At 48.2% G+C, this 25451-nt stretch overlaps 1 protein-coding gene across 6 annotated transcripts in view; it reads right to left on the bottom strand.

Annotated features, from left to right (window-relative positions):
* ABLIM1 (actin binding LIM protein 1) overlaps positions 1-25451 on the bottom strand; it is a 235503-nt gene that overhangs the window by 16093 nt on the left and 193959 nt on the right. For all 6 annotated transcript variants that reach the window (XM_063962540.1, XM_063962538.1, XM_063962543.1 and 3 more), the window contains 3 exons: positions 23543-23631; positions 20965-21061; positions 20156-20220 (listed from right to left, as the gene is read on the bottom strand). In XM_063962540.1, the coding sequence (XP_063818610.1) occupies positions 20156-20220; positions 20965-21061; positions 23543-23631 (251 nt within the window). The remainder of the gene's footprint in view (positions 1-20155; positions 20221-20964; positions 21062-23542; positions 23632-25451) is intronic.

Raw genomic sequence — 25451 nt, 5'->3', positions numbered from 1 at the left:
ATCCAGACAAGGTAATCACATAATGATGCCGTGCAGCTGCATGCTGCACGGCCAGAATACACAAGCACTGATTAATTAAGACCCAGCAACGGGGAACGCGGTCTGACCGTGGCGTCCCCGTTGCTAGGGTCTGAGCGGCTCCGTGCGCCCGGCGTCTAGCGTTGCTAGGGAGCCGGCGGCTGTCTGCCTGCGGCGTCCCTAGTTGCTAGGCGCCGGGCCGCACTGACGGGCGGACCCTCGGCGCCTAACACTGGTCAGGTCAGTAAAAGAAGAAATCTTTTACAGTTTAAATGGGCAGGAACAGGTGAAGTTCCCACTAAAGAAGTGTTCCTACAAATGATTTTCAGCCTTGGGTTCCATGCCTCGGATCTGTATGCCTGCATCCATCCAGTTAAGACGCCAGATTTTGATGTGAGCTTCCTGTCCTATCAGGGACTGCAGACGTTTTGGACGAAGTGGCAGGCATGCAGATCCGTGGAACCCTACAGTAGCTACAAAACAAACTTGGTCACTAAACAGGATAAAGTTAAACTGACAATCTTGGTTAGGAACGAGTCAATTCCTGCCCAGGGTATATTGTTCTGGCTATCCAGATTCTGTACTGTACAGTCCAACTTGATCAAGGTTGGTTTTACAATGGGAGTTTGGGGGGGAACGTGGTCAGCTATGGTCCAATTAAAAAGTACAGACAGAGGTTTTATACATGTGCCTTCTGCTGCGTATATAGGCCGAGACCGTGTTCAATGTTTTATTCAGGGCAACCCCGCACCTGCTTCAAATGCGGGGATTTTCGACACATGAGCAGTGATTGTAATGTTACCAAATGTACATTATGTGGGAAAATCGGACATGTTTCCAGGGATTGCAGTAATGTCAAATGTAATTTGTGTGGTGAGGATGGCCATCCTTACAGCAGGTGCCCCTGGGCAAGTTACAATATTGAAAGTGAGAGAGAGCAGAGGGAGGAAACAACTAGGAATGAGAAAGAAGGTCAGGGAAAAGAACAGGGACCAGTTTTTGTGGGAGTAAGGACAAGGAGTTCTGTAGACAAGGAAGATGCCTTTCAAATGGTGAAAAACGGTAACAATAAAAAAAAAGAGGAAAGGTGATGATGAGCAGGTAATCTTTACTAACAGATTTGATGTGCTTTCCACTGATGAGGAAGAGGAGGGTGAGGTGGCAAGGAATGGTGGGGAACAAATTTTTGTACCCAGAGTGAGTAAAAGAAAAGCAAAACAGAATAAAAAAACATCTGAAGGGGTAACTATTGAAAAGGGTAAAAGTAAAAGAAGGAAAAAGAAAGAACAAGTACTGGTAGAAGATGATAGTGGAGAAAGCGGAGGGGAGGTGGTACAGGAGGGTCTAGAATGGGACCCCATGGGCACAGAGTTGGTGGAAAAAGAGGTGGCCAGGGATTCAGAGGTTGGAAACGGGCATACTCCTATTGATGAAATGGTAATAGAGGAGACTCAAGAGGTGGAGGAAGAAGAGATTAACATGGACTCATCTGGTTCAATAATTAAGCCAAGTGGGGCACCTGCATGTGATTCACTGGGGATTCTAGGCTTGACACACAGGTCTGAGCGTAAACCACCAGATCCTGGACCCTCACAGAGTAAGGATGGCCTGTCCCAAGGGTTAGGCAAGGGGGATGGCATGTTGGGTGTCATTGGGGAGAGGGAAACCCCTCCCAAAGGGAAAGAGACACAAGGATCCGGGTCTTCAAATATGGGGTCAGGGAAAGATGTAAAGGAAAAGTGAGCAAGGTTCTGCTTCTATAACCAAAAGAAACATGGATCCCCAACCCATACGATGTGCTACCATTAATGTGGCTTCCGTAATTTCCGAACGTGCTCGTTTTCTGGCCTTTGATTTTTTCAATACGATTGAGATTGACATTTTATTTTTGCAAGAGACTAGAATTACTAAGTTGGACACTTTCCACAAGGTGAAGCGTGAGTGAAGGCGTGGGCCTTCTTACTGGTCTCTTGCGGCCGAGCCGTACGGTGGGGTGGCAGTACTTTTTACTGGTATGGTAACCATGCACAAGGTTATAGAATTACAGGCAGGTAGGTGTATGATTTTGGATGTCAACCTGAGGGGACATGACCTGAGACTCATTAACATTTATGGGCCACAGTCTTCATGGGACAGGAAATGTCTCTTCAGGGAGATAAAACCGTTCCTTTTTACGGCCCAACAGATTGTCTTTGGAGGTGATTTCAACACCATTATCAGGCCAAAAGACAGGGGAGGTTCAAGGACAACACTGGGTCCTGATTCCAATTTTTTAGTTAGCATGGTTAGACAGGCCGGTCTGGTGGATGTGCATGTTCGCCATTTCCCAGACCTCACGGGTTACACCTATTTTAGTGGTAGTCGTAGGTCTAGGATAGATAGGTTTTTTGTTAAGGAACCTTCGAAAACTTTGCCTCCAGAGGTAAAGCTAGTAGAGTTCTCTGATCACGCTTTTCTCTCTATTACTTTGAATGCTTCAAAAGCTACTCAGAAAGGACGGGGCCTATGGCGCTTGAGCTCTGAGCTCCTAAAGGAAGAAAGGGTTAGACATTCCTTTAGAGACTTCTTTCAATCCCAGGAAACACTTTTGGAGGCGGGTTGGAGTAGATCTGAGTGGTGGGAAGATACTAAAAAGAGAATTCGGATATTCTTCTGTAGGCTGGTAGCAAAAAAGAACTTGATAAGACTGAATCTCTATCAGAACCTGAGAAGGAAATTAGATTTCTTAATCTCTGAGTGTGGAGATAGTGGGGAAATCTCCCGGGTGAAGGCTCAGATGAAGGAATATCAGTATAACCGGCTGGATTCCTTGGTTCTGGAGAGGGATTTTGGAAAGTACCACTCACCTGATCCCTACCAGAGCTGTGGAAAATCAGTTGAGGTGAAGGAGGTGAGGGGTCTGTATGACAGACAGGGTGTCCTTCAAGAGGACAAGGAAGGTATCCTGAATGTTATTGGATCCTATTACTCTGATCTTTTGTCTGAGCAGCCACTTATCAGAGAGAGGATGGAAACATTTCTAAGGGAGACTCCTGGTCTTCGTAACCCAGATGCCTCTTTTGAAACTTTGGGTAATAATGTGACAGCAGAGGAAATCAGGAAGGCGATTGATGGGTTAAATTTAAAGAAGTCTCCAGGCCCAGATGGCTTAACATCTGAGTTTTATATAGCTTTTGCAGACTTCTTGATTCCCCGCCTTGTAGAAGTATATAATGAGTGCCTGGACGAGGGAATTCTCCCTCCTTCTATGAGGTTATCTGCTCTCATATTGTTGTCCAAAGGTAAGGATCCATCTCGCATTGAGAACTGGCGCCCCATCGCCCTTCTCAATACAGATAGAAAGATTTTGGCAAAAGTACTTTTTAATAGGTTGTTGGAATTTTCTGAACAACTGCTTTCTCCATCTCAGCACTGTACTGTGAAGGGCCGCAGCACCTTTAGTGCAGTCCTTGGCGTCCGGGAGGCCATAGAGCAGTGCCGTGCTGAGAAATGGGGAAAGTACTTGCTGGCATTAGATCAGTCTAAGGCTTTTGACCGAGTAAATCATGAGTACCTGTGGGCCTTGCTTGAAAGGTATGGTTTTCCAGTCAGGGTGGTGAATTGGCTAAGAACAATATACAGTCAGGCCGAGAGCTTCCCACTTGTTAATGGTTGGGTAGGTCCTACCTTTGGCGTGAGCTCTGGTGTTCGTCAGGGATGCCCCCTGAGCCCCCTTCTATATGTATTCGCGATCGATCCCTTCATCAGAAAGGTAGAGAACGGTGCAGTGGGAGGAGTGCAGCTGGGACCGGAGTTCCCTCTGAAGGTAGTGGCTTACGCAGATGATGTCACAGTGGTTCTGTCATCAGTGGCAGAGGCACGTGAAGTAGAAAATCTCATCTGTGAATACTCTGAAGCTACATGCTCCAGAATAAACCATGAGAAGTGTGACGTTTTCTGGATGGGGGAGGAAGGCGAGGAATTCTGCCTTCCGGACAGCCTCCCCCTGGCCAGTTCACAGATAAAGATTTTAGGCATCTGTTTCGACCATGGTGACTATGCCACTCTAAATTGGGAGAGAACTCTGGAAAATGCTGCCTGGAAAGTAGAGAGCTGGAAGAGATGGAAATTCTCTTACAGGGAAAAGGTTGACTTGTGCAAAACCTACCTGATCCCGATCTTTCTGTACGTCAGCTATGTGTGCTTCTTGCCTCAATCTTTATGGACCAAATTGAACTCTCTGTTCTTTATGTTACTTTGGGGGAACAGAATAAATATAGTCAAGAGGGGCATAACTTATAAGTCGAGGAAAGACGGGGGTTTGAGTATGGTCAACCCTGTGGTCTTTTTTGTAACAACCTTTGTAAAACTTAATTTTGGGAGCCTACTGTTAGAGACTCCCCCTCGATGGGTAAGTGGCTTTGAGATCTGGGTGTCTCCCTTCCTCAGGTTTTGGTTAGAAGGGGGCCAAGTGAAGAGTCCCCAAATTCGGCATGGGTATCTCCCGATCTACGTTATCCAGTGCTTGAAAGTGATAAAGCGTTGGGGACTGGAAGTGGGGGAAGTCAAAAGTCTTTCCAGGAAGGAGTTGGGGGAGAGGATTTTGCGAACCCACTTTCATGTTCCGCTGTCACTAAGGGATTGCCCGAGTGATGTCGCTTCAGCAGGGTTGGCTCTGATTAATTCGGAGAACATACCGCTGAAGTTCAGAGATATTGCTTGGCTTTCTTTCCACGGGAAGCTTTACGTAAAGGGGAACATGATGTGGAGAAATGCCAGTGATCGTGGTTGTCCACGGGAGGAATGTCTAGGGGAGGTGGAGACAATGGACCATTTCTTGATCAGGTGCCCCTTTAACGTAGAAATTTACAAGAGAGTTTCAAGAGCTTTACGTATCCCGTGCCTTTCGGGGCTTAGTTACCCTGAGTGGGCTTATGGAGCATTCAAAGGATATGGTAGATTTAATTTGACCACCATTTTTTTAGTCAGTTTAGCAGTTAGATATCACACTTGGATGGCACGGTGTCAGGTGTCCATAAGAAATAAAGTCCTTCCCTGTGAAGTGGTGGTGGATTTAATTCTGCACGAGGTGGAAAGGATGATGGTTCTGGATAAGGAGAGGATGGATGCTGTCAGGTGGTCTCGTTGGTGGGGCCACCTGAAACCCCCTTGAGTGGGTGGTAGAAGTCCTCTCTAAATCTAGCTTTAGGGTCTTTTCTTCATTTCACATCCCATAGATTTTGAGTACTTTCATGTTTTATGGAATAGGTTTGCATACATTTAACTAGCTTTGCTCAGTTTTTCTTAAACATAAGTGTGTAGATTTGGGTGGAGTGTTGGTGAGGGTGGTGGTTGGTTTGGAGTATTATTTCTGAATATTTATATATACAGTGTATCTTATTTATTCAAGGAATGTAAATTTGAGTTCTATTTGTTAATCATTATTATTATTATTATTTTTTTGTATAATGTATTTATATATTTATTTGTTTTATTCTGTATATATTGTAAATTTTGATGCAAGTTTTAAATAAATGAAACATTTCCTGATATACTCTGTGCTGCTGGGGACCCTGCTCCTCCCACTATATAACTCTCAGTCTGTGGCTTCCTGCTGCCTCCATTCCCCTCCTCACATCATGTCACTGCCCCTGTAACATGCAGTCCTGTCCTCACTGACACATCACTCATCTCCTGATATACTCTGTGCTGCTGGGGACCCTGCTCCTCCCACTAAATAACTCTCAGTCTGTGGCTTCCTGCTGCCTCCATTCCCCTCCTCACATCATGTCACTGCCCCTGTCACATGCAACCTTGTCCTCACTGACACATCACTCCTCTCCTGATATACTCTGTGCTGCTGGGGACCCTGCTCCTCCCATTATATAACTCTCAGTCTGTGGCTTCCTGATTTTCAAGCTCGAGTAGCACAAGTTACAACAATAATTTGCAAACAAAATGTTACCTGGGAGAAGAAATCTATAGAATGTGGGGCCAACTGTGAGCTGACATTTCACAGACAGGCCCCATTCTCCCCACAGGGAAGATGCTCATTAACATGAATATTTTATGAACGTCATTATAAATCCTTATTTTAGCTATGTGACGGCTACAGTAATTATATTTGTGTTGTATGTTTTCCTTACAACTCATCCCACAAATCATTCCGTAGCTGTTCTTAAGGGGACAGTGCCCTAGCGTAGTTTTAAAAGCTTTTTTGTATTTTAGCTATTGCCTGAGCACGTCCGAATCATTACAAAAAATAGCTTAAGTTCACTAAATGACACAGCAGTCACATGGTACAGGCTGAGTCTCCCATCTCCCAAACTCTGAAATACGGAACTTTTTGAGCATGACTGAGATAGTGACACTTTCGCTTAATGTACAAAAACTTGGTTTAAAGCAAAAATAAGATTTTACTTACCGATAAATCTATTTCTCGTAGTCCGTAGTGGATGCTGGGGACTCCGTCAGGACCATGGGGATTAGCGGCTCCGCAGGAGACAGGGCACAAAACTAAAGCTTTAGGATCAGGTGGTGTGTACTGGCTCCTCCCCCTATGACCCTCCTCCAAGCCTCAGTTAGGATACTGTGCCCGGACGAGCGTACACAATAAGGAAGGATATTGAATCCCGGGTAAGACTCATACCAGCCACACCAATCACACCGTATAACTTGTGATCTAAACCCAGTTAACAGTATGACAAAACGTAGGAGCCTCTGAACAGACGGCTCACAACAAATAACAACCCGATTTTTTTGTAACAATAACTATGTACAAGTATTGCAGACAATCCGCACTTGGGATGGGCGCCCAGCATCCACTACGGACTACGAGAAATAGATTTATCGGTAAGTAAAATCTTATTTTCTCTGACGTCCTAAGTGGATGCTGGGGACTCCGTCAGGACCATGGGGATTATACCAAAGCTCCCAAACGGGCGGGAGAGTGCGGATGACTCTGCAGCACCGAATGAGAGAACTCCAGGTCCTCTTTAGCCAGGGTATCAAATTTGTAAAATTTTACAAACGTGTTCTCCCCCGACCACGTAGCTGCTCGGCAGAGTTGTAATGCCGAGACCCCTCGGGCAGCCGCCCAGGATGAGCCCACCTTCCTTGTGGAATGGGCCTTGACAGATTTAGGCTGTGGCAGGCCTGCCACAGAATGTGCAAGTTGAATTGTGCTACAAATCCAACGAGCAATCGTCTGCTTAGAAGCAGGAGCACCCAGCTTGTTGGGTGCATACAGTATAAACAGCGAGTCAGATTTTCTGACTCCAGCCGTCCTTGAAATGTATATTTTCAATGCCCTGACAACGTCCAGCAACTTGGAATCTTCCAAATCGCTAGTAGCCGCAGGCACCACAATAGGCTGGTTCAGGTGAAACGCTGACACCACCTTAGGCAGAAACTGAGGACGCGTCCGCAGTTCTGCCCTGTCCGAATGGAAAATCAGATATGGGCTCTTATACGATAAAGCCGCCAATTCTGATACTCTCCTGGCTGAAGCCAGGGCCAGTAGCATGGTTACTTTCCATGTAAGATATTTCAAATCCACCGATTTGAGTGGCTCAAACCAATGGGATTTGAGAAAATCCAAAACTACATTCAGGTCCCACGGAGCCACTGGGGGCACAACCGGGGGCTGTATATGTAGTACTCCTTTTACAAAAGTCTGGACTTCAGGAACTGAAGCCAATTCTTTCTGGAAGAAAATCGACAGGGCCGAAATTTGAACCTTAATGGACCCCAATTTGAGGCCCATAGACAATCCTGTTTGCAGGAAATGTAGGAATCGACCCAGTTGAAATTCCTCCGTGGGGGCCTTCCTGGCCTCACACCACGCAACATATTTTCTCCAAATGCGGTGATAATGTTGTGCAGTCACCTCCTTCCTGGCTTTAACCAGTGTAGGAATGATCTCTTCTGGAATGCCTTTTTTCTTTAGAATTCGGCGTTCAACCGCCATGCCGTCAAACGCAGCAGCGGTAAGTCTTGGAATAGACACGGTCCCTGCTGAATCAGGTCCCGTCTTAGAGGTAGAGGCCACGGATTTTCCGTTAGCATCTCCTGAAGTTCCGGGTACCAAGTTCTTCTTGGCCAATCCGGAGCCACGAGTATCGTTCTTACTCCCCTTTGCCGTATAATTCTCAGTACTTTGGGTATGAGAGGCAGAGGAGGAAACACATACACTGACTGGTACACCCACGGTGTTACCAGAGCGTCCACAGCTATTGCCTGAGGGTCTCTTGACCTGGCGCAATACCTGTCCAGTTTTTTGTTGAGGCGAGACGCCATCATATCCACCTTTGGTTTTTCCCAACGGTTCACAATCATGTGGAAGACTTCTGGATGAAGTCCCCACTCTCCCGGGTGTAGATCGTGTCTGCTGAGGAAGTCTGCTTCCCAGTTGTCTACTCCCGGAATGAACACTGCTGACAGTGCTATCACATGATCTTCCGCCCAGCGAAGGATCCTTGCAGCTTCTGCCATTGCTCTCCTGCTTCTTGTGCCGCCCTGTCTGTTTACGTGGGCGACTGCCGTGATGTTGTCCGACTGGATCAACACCGGCTGACCCTGAAGCAGGGGTTTTGCCAGGCTTAGAGCATTGTAAATTGCTCTTAGCTCCAGTATATTTATATGAAGAGACATCTCCAGGCTTGACCATACTCCCTGGAAGTTTCTTCCCTGTGTGACCGCTCCCCAGCCTCTCAGACTGGCATCCGTGGTCACCAGGACCCAGTCCTGTATGCCGAATCTGCGGCCCTCTAACAGATGAGCACTCTGCAACCACCACAGAAGAGACACCCTTGTCCGTGGCGATAAGGTTATCCGCTGATGCATCTGCAGATGCGATCCGGACTATTTGTCCAGCAGATCCCACTGAAAAGTTCGTGCGTGGAATCTGCCGAATGGAATTGCTTCGTAAGAAGCCACCATCTTTCCCAGGACTCTTGTGCATTGATGCACAGACACTTTTCCTGGTTTTAGGAGGTTCCTGACAAGTTCGGATAACTCCTTGGCTTTCTCCTCCGGAAGAAACACCTTTTTCTGAACCGTGTCCAGAATCATTCCCAGGAACAGCAGACGTGTTGTCGGGGTCAACTGAGATTTTGGAAAATTCAGAATCCACCCGTGTTGTTGCAGCACTACTTGGGTTAGTGCTACTCCGTCCTCCAGCTGTTCTCTGGACCTTGCCCTTATCAGGAGATCGTCCAAGTAAGGGATAATTAATACGCCTCTTCTTCGCAGAAGAATCATCATTTCGGCCATTACCTTGGTAAAGACCCGAGGTGCCGTGGACAATCCAAACGGCAGCGTCTGAAACTGATAATGACAGTTTTGCACCACGAACCTGAGGTACCCTTGATGTGAAGGGCAAATTGGGACATGCAGGTAAGCATCCTTTATGTCCAGGGACACCATAAAGTCCCCTTCTTCCAGATTCGCTATCACTGCTCTGAGTGATTCCATCTTGAACTTGAATTTTTGTATGTACAGGTTCAAAGATTTCAGATTTAGAATAGGTCTTACCGAGCCGTCCGGCTTCGGTACCACAAATAGCGTGGAGTAATACCCCTTTCCCTGTTGTAGGAGGGGTACCTTGACTATCACCTGCTGAGAAAACAGCTTGTGAATGGCTTCCAATACCGTCGCCCTGTCTGAGGGAGACGTTGGCAAAGCAGACTTTAGGAACCGGCGATGGGGAGACTTCTCGAATTCCAACCTGTAACCCTGAGATACTACCTGCAGGATCCAAGGGTCCACCTGTGAGCAAGCCCACTGTGCGCTGAAATTCCCGAGTCGACCCCCCACCGCTCCTGAGTCCGCTTGTACAGCCCCAGCGTCATGCTGAGGGCTTTGCAGAACCCTGGGAGGGCTTCTGTTCCTGGGCAGGGGCTGCTTGCTGCCCTCTCTTACCCCTTCCTCTGCCCCGGGGCAGATATGACTGTCCTTTTGCCCTCTTGTTCTTATAGGACCGAAAGGACTGCGGCTGAAAAGACGGTGTCTTTTTCTGTTGGGAGGGGGTCTGAGGTAAAAAGGTGGATTTTCCGGCAGTTGCCGTGGCCACCAGATCCGATAGACCTACGCCATCGTTTGGAATCCGCATCACCTGACCACTGTCGCGTCCATAAACTTCTTCTGGCAGATATGGACATCGCACTTACTCTCGATGCCAGAGTGCAAATATCCCTCTGAGCATCTCGCATATAAAGAAAAGCATCCTTTAATTGCTCTATAGTCAATAAAATACTGTCCCTATCCAGGGTATCAATATTTTCAGTCAGGGAATCCGACCAGACCACCCCAGCACTGCACATCCAGGCTGAGGCGATGGCTGGTCGCAGTATAACACCAGTATGTGTGTATATACTCTTTAGGGTAGTTTCCAGCCTCCTATCAGCTGGATCCTTGAGGGCGGCCGTATCAGGAGACGGTAACGCCACTTGTTTTGATAAGCGTGTGAGCGCCTTATCCACCCTAGGGGGTGTTTCCCAGCGCGCCCTAACCTCTGGCGGGAAAGGGTATAATGCCAATAACTTTTTGGAAATTAGCACTTTTCTATCTGGGTTAACCCACGCTTCATCACATACATCATTCAATTCCTCTGATTCAGGAAAAACTACAGGTAGTTTTTTCACCCCCCACATAATACCCCTTTTTGTGGTACTTGCAGTATCAGAGATATGCAAAGCCTCCTTCATTGCCGTGATCATATAACGTGTGGCTCTACTTGAAAATACGTTTGTTTCTTCACCGTCGACACTAGATTCAGTGTCCGTGTCTGGGTCGACCAACTGAGGTAAAGGGCGTTTTACAGCCCCTGACGGTGTCTGAGACGCCTGGGCAGGTACCAACTGGTTTTCCGGCCGTCTCATGTCGTCAACTGATTTTTGTAATGTGCTGACATTATCACGTAATTCCATAAACAAAGCCATCCATTCAGGTGTCGACTCCCTGGGGGGTGACATCACCATTACCGGCAATTGCTCTGCCTCCACACCAACATCGTCCTCATACATGTCGACACACACGTACCGACACACAGCAGACACACAGGGAATGCTCTTATCGAAGACAGGACCCCACTAGCCCTTTGGGGAGACAGAGGGAGAGTTTGCCAGCACACACCCAAGCGCTATAATATATATGGGAACAACCTTATATAAGTGTTGTATCCTTATAGCAGCTTAAATATATAAAATATCGCCATAAAAAGTGCCCCCCCTCTCTGTTTTACCCTGTTTCTGTAGTGCAGTGCAGGGGAGAGTCCTGGGAGCCTTCCTCACAGCGGAGCTGAGCAGAATAATGGCGCTGTGTGCTGAGGAGAATAAGCCCCGCCCCCTATTCCGGCGGGCTTTTCTCCCGTAGTTTGTAATATCTGGCAGGGGTTAAATACATCCATATAGCCTCAAGGGCTATATGTGATGTATTTTTTAGCCATAAAAGGTATTTACATTGCTGCCCAGGGCGCCCCCAGCAGCGCCCTGCACCCTCCGTGACCGTTGGTGAGAAGTGTGTGACAAACAATGGCGCACAGCTGCAGTGCTGTGCGCTACCTTCAAGAAGACTGAAGAGCCTTCTGCCGCCGGTTTCTGGACCTTCAATCTTCAGCATCTGCAAGGGGGGTCGGCGGCGCGGCTCCGGGACGAACCCCAGGGTGAGACCTGTGTTCCGACTCCCTCTGGAGCTAATGGTGTCCAGTAGCCTAAGAAGCCAATCCATCCTGCACGCAGGTGAGTTGAACTTCTCTCCCCTAAGTCCCTCGATGCAGTGAGCCTGTTGCCAGCAGGACTCACTGAAAATAATAAACCTAAAAACTTTTTCTAAGCAGCTCCTTAAGAGAGCCACCTAGATTGCACCCTGCTCGGACGGGCACAAAAACCTAACTGAGGCTTGGAGGAGGGTCATAGGGGGAGGAGCCAGTACACACCACCTGATCCTAAAGCTTTAGTTTTGTGCCCTGTCTTCTGCGGAGCCGCTAATCCCCATGGTCCTGACGGAGTCCCCAGCATCCACTTAGGACGTCAGAGAAACATTATTACAAATATTATATAAAATGACCTCCAGGCTTGTGTGTAAGGTACAGATGTGTCCTCAGACATCTTGGCACGCTGGGCCACGTCAGACTTTGCTAGCGTTGGGTGTCTTTTGTGCTTAAAATGCAGCTTACTCGCAACGCAACATGACTAGGACGCATGGGGAGACTGCGCTGAGTAATCTGATATACTGTATGACACTTGTGTATCTGTGTGCGACTGAGTCTCTGAGTCTGCACATGCAGTGCTACAATGTAGCAGCTGCAGCTTCTTCCTTATACAAGTTCTGTTCTGCTCCGTACACAGACTCAGTCGCACACAATATACTAGTGTCATATGTTACATTACTCAGCACAGCCTCCCCGTGCATCCTAATCACATTGCGATGTGGTTAAAATGCATTTTCAGCAAAAAAAATAAGAATTTACTTACCGATAATTATATTTCTCATAGTCCGTAGTGGATGCTGGGAACTCCGTAAGGACCATGGGGAATAGCGGCTCCGCAGGAGACTGGGCACAAAAAGTAAAAGCTTTAGACTAGCTGGTGTGCACTGGCTCCTCCCCCTATGACCCTCCTCCAAGCCTCAGTTAAGATACTGTGCCCGGACGAGCGTACATAATAAGGAAGGATCTTGAATCCCGGGTAAGACTCATACCAGCCACACCAATCACACCGTACAACTCGTGATCTGAACCCAGTTAACAGTATGATAACCGTAGGAGCCTCTGAAAAGATGGCTTCCAACAATAAACAACCCGATTTGTTTGCAACAATAACTATATACAAGTATTGCAGACAATCCGCACTTGGGATGGGCGCCCAGCATCCACTACGGACTATGAGAAATAGAATTATCGGTAAGTAAATTCTTATTTTCTCTGACGTCCTAGTGGATGCTGGGAACTCCGTAAGGACCATGGGGATTATACCAAAGCTCCCAAACGGGCGGGAGAGTGCGGATGACTCTGCAGCACCGAATGAGAGAACTCCAGGTCCTCCTCAGCCAGGGTATCAAATTTGTAGAATTTAGCAAACGTGTTTGCCCCTGACCAAGTAGCTGCTCGGCAAAGTTGTAAAGCCGAGACCCCTCGGGCAGCCGCCCAAGATGAGCCCACCTTCCTTGTGGAATGGGCTTTTACAGATTTTGGCTGTGGCAGGCCTGCCACAGAATGTGCAAGTTGAATTGTACTACAAATCCAACGAGCAATCGTCTGCTTTGAAGCAGGAGCACCCAGCTTGTTGGGTGCATACAGTATAAACAGCGAGTCAGATTTTCTGACTCCAGCCGTCCTGGAAACATATATTTTCAGGGCCCTGACTACGTCCCGCAACTTGGAGTCCTCCAAGTCCCTAGTAGCCACAGGTACCACAATAGGTTGATTCATGTGAAACGCTGAAACCACCTTAGGGAGAAATTGAGGACGAGTCCTCAATTCCGCCCTATCCGAATTAAATATCAGGTAAGGGCTTTTATAGGATAAAGCCGCCAATCCTGATACGCGCCTGGCTGAAGCCAGGGCCAACAGCATTACCACTTTCCATGTGAGATATTTCAAATCCACTGTGGCAAGTGGTTCAAACCAATGTGATTTTAGGAACCCTAAAACTACATTGAGATCCCAAGGTGCCACTGGAGGCACAAAAGGAGGCTGTATATGCAGTACCCCTTTGACAAACGTCTGAACTTCAGGCACTGAAGCCAGTTCTTTCTGGAAGAAGATCGACAGGGCCGAAATTTGAACCTTAATGGATCCTAATTTTAGGCCCATAGACAATCCTGCTTGCAGGAAATGTAGGAAACGACCCAGTTGAAATTCCTCCGAAGGGGCCTTCTTGGCCTCACACCACGCAACATATTTTCGCCAAATGCGATGATAATGTTTTGCAGTTACATCCTTCCTGGCCTTGATCAGGGTAGGGATGACTTCATCTGGAATGCCTTTTTCCTTCAGGATCCGGCGTTCAACCGCCATGCCGTCAAACGCAGCCGCGGTAAGTCTTGGAACAGACAAGGTCCCTGCTGGAGCAGGTCCTTCCTTAGAGGTAGAGGCCACGGGTCCTCCGTGAGCATCTCTTGCAGCTCCGGGTACCAAGTTCTTCTTGGCCAATCCGGAGCCACGAGTATCGTTCTTACTCCTCTCCTTCTTATGATTCTCAGTACTTTTGGTATGAGAGGAAGAGGAGGGAACACATATACCGACTGGAACACCCACGGAGTTACCAGAGCGTCCACCGCTATTGCCTGAGGGTCCCTTGACCTGGCGCAATATCTGTCCAGTTTCTTGTTGAGACGGGACGCCATCATGTCCACCTTTGGTTTTTCCCAACGGTTTACAATCACATGGAAGACTTCTGGATGAAGTCCCCACTCCCCCGGGTGGAGGTCGTGTCTGCTGAGGAAGTCTGCTTCCCAGTTGTCCACTCCCGGAATGAACACTGCTGACCGTGCTATCACATGATTTTCCGCCCAGCGGAGAATCCTTGCAGCTTCTGCCATTGCCCTCCTGCTTCTTGTGCCGCCCTGTCTGTTTACGTGGGCGACAGCCGTGATGTTGTCCGACTGGATCAATACCGGTTGACCCTGAAGCAGAGGCCTTGCTTGACTTAGGGCATTGTAAATGGCCCTTAGCTCTAGGATATTTATGTGAAGAGACGTTTCCATGCTTGACCACAAGCCCTGGAAATTTCTTCCCTGTGTGACTGCTCCCCAGCCTCTCAGGCTGGCATCCGTGGTTACCAGCATCCAATCCTGAATGCCGAATCTGCGGCCCTCTAGAAGATGAGCCTTCTGTAACCACCACAGGAGAGATACCCTTGTCCTTGGAGATAGGGTTATCCGCTGATGCATCTGAAGATGCGATCCGGACCATTTGTCCAGCAGATCCCACTGAAAAGTTCTTGCATGGAATCTTCCGAATGGAATCGCTTCGTAAGAAGCCACCATTTTTCCCAGGACTCTCGTGCACTGATGCACGGACACTTGTCCTGGTTTTAGGAGGTTCCTGACTAGCTCGGATAACTCCCTGGCCTTCTCCTCCGGGAGAAACACCTTTTTCTGGACTGTGTCCAGAATCATCCCTAGGAACAGTAGACGTGTTGTTGGAATCAGCTGTGATTTTGGGATATTTAGAATCCACCCGTGCTGACGTAGCACTACCTGAGATAGTGCTACTCCGACCTCTAACTGTTCCCTGGACCTTGCCCTTATCAGGAGATCGTCCAAGTAAGGGATAATTAATACGCCTTTTCTTCGAAGAAGAATCATCATTTCGGCCATTACCTTGGTAAAGACCCGTGGTGCCGTGGACAATCCAAACGGCAGCGTCTGAAACTGATAATGACAGTTTTGTATCACAAACCTGAGGTACCCTTGGTGAGAAGGGTAGATTGGGACATGGAGATAAGCATCCTTGATGTCTACAGATACCATATAGTCCCCTTCTTCCAGGTTCGCTATCACTGCTCTGAGTGACTCCATCTTGAATTTGAACCTTTTTATGTAAGTGTTCAAAGATTTTAGATTTAAAATTGGTCTCACCGAGCCGTCCGGCTTCGGTACCACAAACAGCGTGGAATAATATCCCTTTCCCTGTTGTAGGAGGGGTACCTTGATTATCACCTGCTGGGAATACAGCTTGTGAATAGCTTCCAATACTGCCTCCCTGTCGGAGGGAGACGTTGGTAGAGCAGACTTCAGGAACCGGCGAGGGGGAGACGTCTCGAATTCCAATTTGTACCCCTGTGATACTACCTGCAGGATCCAGGGGTCCACTTGCGAGTGAGCCCACTGCGCGCTGAAATTCTTGAGACGGCCCCCCACCGTGCCCGAGTCTGCTTGCAGAGCCCCAGCGTCATGCTGAGGACTTGGCAGAAGCGGGGGAGGGCTTCTGCTCCTGGGAAGAGGCTGCATGGTGCAGTCTTTTTCCCCTTCCTCTGCCCCGGGGCAGGAACGAGCGGCCTTTTTCCCTCTTGCCCTTATAGGGACGAAAGGACTGGGTTTGAAAAGACGGTGTCTTTTTCTGCTGAGAGGTGACCTGGGGTAAAAAGGTGGATTTCCCAGCCGTTGCTGTGGCCACCAGGTCCGATAGACCGACCCCAAATAACTCCTCCCCTTTATACGGCAATACTTCCATATGTCGTTTGGAATCCGCATCACCTGACCACTGTCGCGTCCATAACGTTCTTCTGGCAGAAATGGACATCGCACTTACTCTAGATGCCAGGGTGCAAATATCCCTCTGTGCATCTCGCATATATAGTAATGCATCCTTTAAATGCTCTATAGTTAATAATATACTGTCCCTATCCAGGGTATCAATATTTTCAGTCAGGGAATCCGACCAAGCCACTCCAGCGCTGCACATCCAGGCTGAGGCGATCGCTGGTCGCAGTATAACACCGGTATGTGTGTATATACCTTTTAAGATATTTTCCAGCCTTCTATCAGCTGGTTCCTTGAGAGCGGCCGTATCAGGAGACGGTAACGCCACTTGTTTTGATAAGCGTGTGAGCGCCTTATCTACCCTAGGGGGTGTTTCCCAACGTGCCCTAACCTCTGGCGGGAAAGGGTATAGTGCCAATAATTTATTAGAAATCAGCAGTTTTTTATCGGGGGAAACCCACGCTTTATCACACACCTCATTTAATTCATCTGACTCAGGAAAAACCACTGGTAGTTTTTTCACACCCCACATAATACCCTTTTTTGTGGTACTTGTAGTGTCAGAAATGTTCAATGCCTCCTTCCTTGCCGTGATCATATAACGTGTGGCCCTACTGGACATTACGTTTGTCTCGTCACCGTCGACACTGGATTCAGTATCCGTGTCAGGGTCTGTGTCGACCATCTGAGGTAACGGGCGTTTTAGCGCCCCTGACGGTGTCTGAGACGCCTGAACAGGCACTAATTGATTTGTCGGCTGTCTCATGTCGTCAACAGTTTTTTGCAAAGTGCTGACATTGTCACGTAATTCTTTAATTACTACCATCCAGTCAGGTGTCGACTCCCTAGGGGGTGACATCACTAACACAGGCAATTGCTCTGCTTCCACATCATTTTCCTCCTCATACATGTCGACACAATCGTACCGACACCCAGCACACACACAGGGAATGCTCTGATAGAGGACAGGACCCCACTAGCCCTTTGGGGAGACAGAGGGAGAGTTTGCCAGCACACACCAGAGCGCTATATATATATAGGGATAACCTTATATAAGTGTTACTCCCTGTTATAGCTGCTGTATTTATATATTAGCTGCCAATAGTGCCCCCCTCTCTGTTTAACCCTGTTTCTGTAGTGCAGGACTGCAGGGGAGAGTCAGGGAGCCGTCCTTCCAGCGGAGCTGTGAAAGAAAATGGCGCTTGTGTGCTGAGGAGAAAGGCTCCGCCCCCTTCACGGCGGCCTTTTCTCCCGCTTTTTTCAGGAAACTGGCAGGGGATAAATGCATCCATATAGCCCAGGAGCTATATGTGATGCATTTTTTTTAGCCATATAAGGTTTTTATATCGTTTTTATTGCGTCTCAGGGCGCTCCCCCCCAGCGCCCTGCACCCTCAGTGACCGGAGTATGAAGTGTGCTGAGAGCAATGGCGCACAGCTGCAGTGCTGTGCGCTACCTTATTTGAAGACAGGAACGTCTTCTGCCGCCGCTTTCTCCGGACCTCTTCGCTCTTCTGGCTCTGTAAGGGGGCCGGCGGCGCGGCTCCGGGACCCATCCAGGCTGAACCTGTGATCGTCCCTCTGGAGCTAATGTCCAGTAGCCAAGAAGCCCAATCCACTCTGCAGTCAGGTGAGTTCGCTTCTTCTCCCCTTAGTCCCACGATGCAGTGAGCCTGTTGCCAGCAGGACTCACTGAAAATAAAAAACCTATTTAAACTTTTACTTCTAAGCAGCTCAGGAGAGCCACCTAGCTTGCACCCTTCTCGTTCGGGCACAAAAATCTAACTGAGGCTTGGAGGAGGGTCATAGGGGGAGGAGCCAGTGCACACCAGCTAGTCTAAAGCTTTTACTTTTTGTGCCCAGTCTCCTGCGGAGCCGCTATTCCCCATGGTCCTTACGGAGTTCCCAGCATCCACTAGGACGTCAGAGAAATACGCCAAACGTTAGCAGAGTTGCACTGGATCTGGCGTCTTACACATCTCGTGCTGCATGGCGTACTGAGGCTGGATGTATGAGGCATCTCGCGCTGCATGGTGTAATGAGGCTGGATGTATGAGGCATCTCGCGCTGTATGGGGTACTGAGGCTGGATGTATGAGGCATCTCGTGCTGTATGGCGTACTGAGGCTGGATGTATGAGGCATCTCGCGCTGTATGGCGTACTGAGGCTGGATGTATGAGGCATCCTGCGCTGTATGGCGTACTGAGGCTGGATGTATGAGGTATCTCGTGCTGCATGGCGTACTGAGGCTGGATGTATGAGGTATCTTGTGCTGCATGGCATACTGAGGCTGGATGTATGAGGCATCCCGCGCTGTATGGCGTACTGAGGCTGGATGTATGAGGCATCTCACGCTGTATGGCGTACTGAGGCTGGATGTATGAGGCATCTCACGCTGTATGGCGTATGGAGGCTGGATGTATGAGGCATCTCGTGCTGTATGGCGTACTGAGGCTGGATGTATGAGGCATCTCGTGCTGTATGGCGTACTGAGGCTGGATGTATGAGGCATCTCACGCTGTATGGCGTACTGAGGCTGGATGTATGAGGCATCCCGCGCTGTATGGCGTATGGAGGCTGGATGTATGAGGCATCTCGCACTGCATGGCATACTGAGGCTGGATGTATGAGGTATCTCGTGCTGCATGGCGTACTGAGGCTGGATGTATGAGGTATCTCGTGCTGCATGGCATACTGAGGCTGGATGTATGAGGTATCTCGTGCTGCATGGCGTACTGAGGCTGGATGTATGAGGTATCTCGCACTGCATGGCGTACTAAGGGTGGATGTGTGAGGCATCTCGTGCTGCATGGCGTGCTGAGGCTGGATGTATGAGACATCTCGCGCTGTATGGCGTACTGAGGCTGGATGTATGAGGCATCCCGCGCTGTATGGCGTACTGAGGCTGGATGTATGAGGCATCCCACACTGTATGGCGTACTGAGGCTGGATATATGAGGCATCTCGCATTGTATGGCGTACTGAGGCTGGATGTATGAGGCATCCCGCGCTGTATGGCGTACTGAGGCTGGATGTATGAGGCATCCCGCGCTGTATGGCGTACTGAGGCTGGATGTATGAGGCATCCCGCGCTGTATGGCGTACTGAGGCTGGATGTATGAGGCATCTCGCGCTGTATGGCGTACTGAGGCTGGATGTATGAGGCATCCCGCGCTGTATGGCGTACTGAGGCTGGATGTATGAGGCATCCCGCGCTGTATGGCGTACTGAGGCTGGATGTATGAGGCATCTCGCGCTGTATGGCGTACTGAGGCTGGATGTATGAGGCATCCCGCGCTGTATGGCGTATGGAGGCTGGATGTATGAGGCATCTCGCTCTGCATGGCGTACTGAGGCTGGATGTATGAGGCATCTTGCTCTGCATGGCGTACTAAGGCTGGATTTATGAGGCATCCCGCGCTGTATGGCGTACTGAGGCTGGATGTATGAGGCATCTCGCGCTGTATGGCATACGGAGGCTGGATGTATGAGGCATCTCGCGCTGTATGGCGTACTGAGGCTGGATGTATGAGGCATCTCGCTCTGCATGGCGTACTGAGGCTGGATGTATGAGGCATCTCGCTCTGCATGGCGTACTGAGGCTGGATGTATGAGGCATCCCGCGCTGTATGGCGTACTGAGGCTGGATGTATGAGGCATCTCGCTCTGCATGGCGTACTGAGGCTGGATGTATGAGGCATCTCGCTCTGCATGGCGTACTGAGGCTGGATGTATGAGGCATCTCGCACTGCATGGCGTACTGAGGCTGGATGCATGAGGCCGCATCTGTATAAATGGAACATGAATGCATTCTGGTCCCATCCCCAGAATCTCATTACGGTATATGTAAATATTCCAAACTACAGAAAAATCTGATATCCAAATGTACTTCTGGTCCCGGGATTTGGGAGACGGAACCCGCCCTGCAGTAACCCCTCATACTGTCGTCTTACCCGGTGGAGGCCGTTTCTTCCGTAGCCTGGGAGTGAGGAGGTCTTGGAGGCATCAGAGCGGAGGGCTGGGGAGAAGAATAGATGGAGATATGTAGAACGTGCACTCTATAGGTCAGAGCAGATTATCGCTAAACATCCTATTACTATTACACGTGTCCCGATACAGATTTGCCGCGAGTAGCAGCGTGCTGTAGCGGGATCGCAATGCGCATTGTGACAAGTCGCATGCATACGCATCGCAGCCGGTACCCAAATGTGAATCAGCCCCTAAATGTGAGCAGCCACAAACAGGCAAGAGTTTATCGCTGGTGATTTTGGAACTGTAATCCTGCGGAGCGATCGCCTTCGGCGATGACACATACCCTGGACCTCAGCACTCCCCGAAAGCTGGGGCAACACACCCAATTTGGGGAACGCTGGCTGGCACTACCCCCTCCCTGCCCTGCGGCCGCCAGGCACTGTGGGTGATATTGTAGAATCGGATTAGTGCGTACACCGTGGGGTTACATACTAATCTGACTCAGGCGCTTTTAGGGACTCTCATCGCAGCGCAGGACTGGCTCATCCGAAACAAATATTCAGTTGAAACTAGTGACAACTACTGAGGCAAGAGCCACGAAGTGCCTCTCTGCTCAGTGATGTCACCAGTACCTACTGTAGTAAATTATTAGGTGGCGCTCTCATTAATAATGGATCAGCCTGCACTCCACTCACACACTGTAACAGCGGATTCCTATAATGTGAGACACCAGAACACGACTAAGAAATTGGAGGCGCTATATAAAGTGCTGACGGGATCTGTTCCTTACAGGCCAAGACGGAAGAGTCGTATCGGCCGGCGGAGTGAGGCCTTTCCCGGTTCTCCTTCTCTTCCTTCAGAATCAGCTGCCCGAGACCTGAGTTGAGCTAAACAGAACAAAGAGATGAGCGGTTATTAATGGGAGCAATCCTGTATACGGATTTCATTCCTGGGGTGATCCCAAACTCACAGCAGCAGGAAAATATGTGTCTTAGCTCTAAATAGAGACAACACGTCTATAAATCCACTAACCAGGAGATTTCATAGAGGAGAAGGCTCCGGGAAGCCTGCACATCAGACGCAATGGGCGGGGGCTCGTGTAATTTACAGGATAGGCACCCAACATTCCGGGGCTGCGCAGTGGGCTGGGCTTTCCTGGCTTCTGGAGGTGTCTGGGACACAGTCAGACAAGTAGTAGCTAACACGGACTCGATCTAGACTGATGTAGAAGGACTGTCACCTAATAATGGACTAACAGTGATATTAACCTAAACTACATGGACTAACTCTACTAACAGCGAGCGACTGTATCCTGATTACTAACAATCAGAGGGACTGTAACTAAACTATAATAGAGGGATTGTAACATTGACCTCAGTAAGGACTGCAAAATTTGCGATTCGCAATCCGTCTGATTATTGAACGACTGCGCGTGTGCAGCATTCGCATTGTGCACGCATGAGCAAAAATAGCATCAGAAATTGCGTACAGATTGTAATCGCAATTTAGCTGCTGTTTGACCGACAGGAAGCCGGCGCTTCTGGGTGGAAAACCTGACGTTTTCTGGGTGTGTCTGAAAAAACGCAGGCGTGCCCAGGCGTTTTTAAGGAGGGCGTCTGATGTCAGCGATGACCACTTCCAGCCTCTTGTGTCTCAAGAATTGTGGACGACATTACCTGGCGCAGATAGGCAAAATCTTGGATGTTCTGGTAATTGCTTATGATTTTGCGATCAGACTGCATACTGCGATGCATTCGCAATTTCTGCAATGGGCGTTTTTTCTCTATTTGATCGCAGTAACTGCTTTCTATCAGAAACTGTAATCCTTACTGAATAAGGTGCATAGTTATTATAGAGGTACAGTAACAACTAATATAGAGAGATAGTAATGTAAATAACTCTTAGCAACCTAACTAATAGACAGGGATTGTAACTAAATAAATATAGAAGGACTGTAATATAATATAAACAGAAAGTAATTTAACTAAGAGTGGCAGTTACCTAATTTAGAGCAAATTAACTAACGTAGAGTAATGTAACTAATATTCAGTAATAGTAACTCCACTAATATAGAGGGATAGTAACTATACTAATATAGGGCCTAATCCAGACCTGATCGCTATTGTGCGAATTCGCACAGCAGCCGATTATGGATTGACTGCGCACGTGTACGGATCGTAATGCGCAGGCATGACGCCAAGCAGCGAAAAAATTCTGCACTAGTAACGACCAGGGCCACCATCAGGGGGGACTGCCGGGACTGGAGTCCTGGGCTCGGACAGAGAGGGGGCCCGCTCCTGGCTGCTACCGTTGATACTTGGAGAGCTGCACTAGGCTGCGCGATGACAGCGGGCCAACGCACAGCGAGGACTCTTTAAAAATAATCTTTCCCCGAGCATCGGCCTTCTGTGAATCCTCGATGCAGGTCCAATAAGTTAAATACTCTATTTATCACATTAGACCACCACAAAAACACTACAACATATACAGTATTTGTTTTTTTGTCTTCACCACACGCAGACACGAGATTGAGAGACTATGGGGAAGATGTATCACAGATTGGAGAGAGATAAAGTACCAACCAATCAGCTCCTGCCATTTTTTCAAGCACAGCCCGTAAAATGCCAGTTAGGAGCTGATTGGCTGGTACTTTATCTCTCTACTTCATCTCCCTCCAAGCTTTGATACATTTCCCCAATGTGATTGAAAACTGGCAGCTAGGAGCTGATTGGTTGGCGTTTCATCTCTCTTCAAGCTTTATTACATCTCGTTCCCTCTGTGTTTCATTGAGACGTGATGGACTATTACATCCGTGGACTCATGTACACCATTATATAGGGAAGCGCCATTGTCTGTGCCTCTGGCCTGTAGATATCTGTATCTAAGGTGTGTGCCAGCCTCAATGTGGCGCTCTTGCACAGCTGTTTTTATTGCCGACATCTGAATATATTCTGTTTTATATACTGACTTTATTTTATATCTTGTAGATGGTGTTTTGGACTCTTTCTCTCTCATCCTAACTGAAAGGTGTGTTTGCTCCATATTCCATGCTGCCTGTATCTACTTATAATCTATATTAATTCACAGTTTTAACATGGGAAGGTGTGGGGTTGTCAATTATGGAAACAACACCCAAATTATTGGAGAGCCGATGCAGACATTAGATCTGCATCTCCACAAACCCATCAGAAGCTCCTGAAGAAGAAGAAGAAGAAGAAGGGGAAATACTTTCTTTGAATGGTGCCTGAAGACCCTTGTACCTCCTAAGGTGTCCTAGCCGTGACTCAAGGAGTAATACGACCCCACTCACATTGCCTTATATTACTGACAGCTCCAAGAGCTGAATCTTCAACTTGTTCTTGTCTCACCTTCATCAATTGCTCTTCCTGGAGTTGCCGACGTTTCTGCAGCTCCTCGTCTTCTTCATCCCGGCCGCTCGATCTCCTTCTCGTATCACCTGGTTCCAGGAAACCACAGAGATTACCATCCGATGCCTGCAGTATTCTCATCTACACAGATCATACCATCGCCTACAGCTAGTATTTCTTCTACACCGGCCTCAGGGTCAGACAGCAGAACGTCTTCTCTACATTGCGCCAGTTTCAGCTTTACCAAAGGTCAGCGACTAAAACTGCAGTATGTGAGTCACTCGCCCTGACTAATGGGATATTCAAAGGAACATATAATTTTGGGAAAAGTCTATGAGAAAATGTTTTGCAACTGGTGAGCGGATTTTGCAGAGGACTGAAATTACCAGTGCAAATGTCGGTAGAAGCCAAGATAACAAAATCATCTTTAAAGTGGAAAAGTGGATCTGTCGTGGACTGGTTTCATGGGTGGGGGTGGAGGGGGGGGGGGAATGCTGCTGCATAAGTGAGTTTTTAAATGTGAGTTTGCACAGAAGACACTTTGCCCTTATAACAGAAGATTTCAGGAACATTGGTAATAAACTAACATAAAATCACGATTATCACCACTAGAGTATGGAACATCTAAGGAACAATTAATGGAAGTCACAAAGACATTACGGAGGAAATGTAATGAACAGCGATTTGTCAAAACCGATGATTTTTTGTGTTTTTCGCCACTGGATTTAATTTTTTAAAGCCAAAAGGAGCACAGCCGTGCCTTTCCAAAAAATACAATTATATAATTAAACCCCACAGCTAAAATAAAGATCTGCGAGATTGCACTTCAAGCATGCTACGTCTCCCCTATTCTTACAAAATCTACCCTTCATCCACACACTCTCTCCAACTACCGACCCATCTCTCTCCTTCCCTTTGCCTCCAAACTCCTTGAGCGTATTGTCTACAACCGCCTTACTTCCTTTCTTCCCACTCACTGCTTGACCCTTTCCAGTCTGGCTTCCGTCCTCTCCACTCTGCTGAAACGGGATACGGTCAATAGGTCGACCACTATTGGTCGACAGGGTCATTAGGTCGACATGTACTAGATCGACAGTTCAAAAGGTCGTCATAAGTTTTTCAAAAACATTTACTTCTTGAACTTTTTCATACTTTACGATCCACGTGGACTACAATTGGGAACGGTAACCTGTGCCAAGCGCAGCGGTATAGGAGCGAGGCACCTTGCCCGAAGCATGCGAAGCGAGCCATGCGAGGGGACACGGTTCACTAGTTGGGGTTCCCCGTCACTTTAGGAAGAAAATTACACCCAAAAAAGTAAAAAAAAAAAAAAAGATTTTACTTACCGGTAAATCTATTTCTCGTAGTCCGTAGTGGATGCTGGGGACTCCGTAAGGACCATGGGGAATAGACGGGCTCCGCAGGAGACATGGGCACTTTAAGAAAGAATTTAGATTCTGGTGTGCTCTGGCTCCTCCCTCTATGTCCCTCCTCCAGACCTCAGTTAGAGAAACTGTGCCCGGAAGAGCTGACAGTACAAGGAAAGGATTTTGGAATCCAGGGTAAGACTCATACCAGCCACACCAATCACACCGTATAACTTGTGATAAACTTACCCAGTCAACAGTATGAACAACAACAGAGCATCAGTTCAACCCTGATGCAACAAAAATATAGCCCTTATTGCAGCAATAACTATATACAAGTATTGCAGAAGAAGTCCGCACTTGGGACGGGCGCCCAGCATCCACTACGGACTACGAGAAATAGATTTACCGGTAAGTAAAATCTTATTTTCTCTAACGTCCTAGTGGATGCTGGGGACTCCGTAAGGACCATGGGGATTATACCAAAGCTCCAAAACGGGCGGGAGAGTGCGGATGACTCTGCAGCACCGAATGAGCAAACA

This window comes from Pseudophryne corroboree, chromosome 3 (assembly GCF_028390025.1).
Source record: "Pseudophryne corroboree isolate aPseCor3 chromosome 3, aPseCor3.hap2, whole genome shotgun sequence".
NCBI classification, from domain to species: domain Eukaryota; kingdom Metazoa; phylum Chordata; class Amphibia; order Anura; family Myobatrachidae; genus Pseudophryne; species Pseudophryne corroboree.
This window is presented reverse-complemented; position numbering and strand designations above follow the sequence as displayed.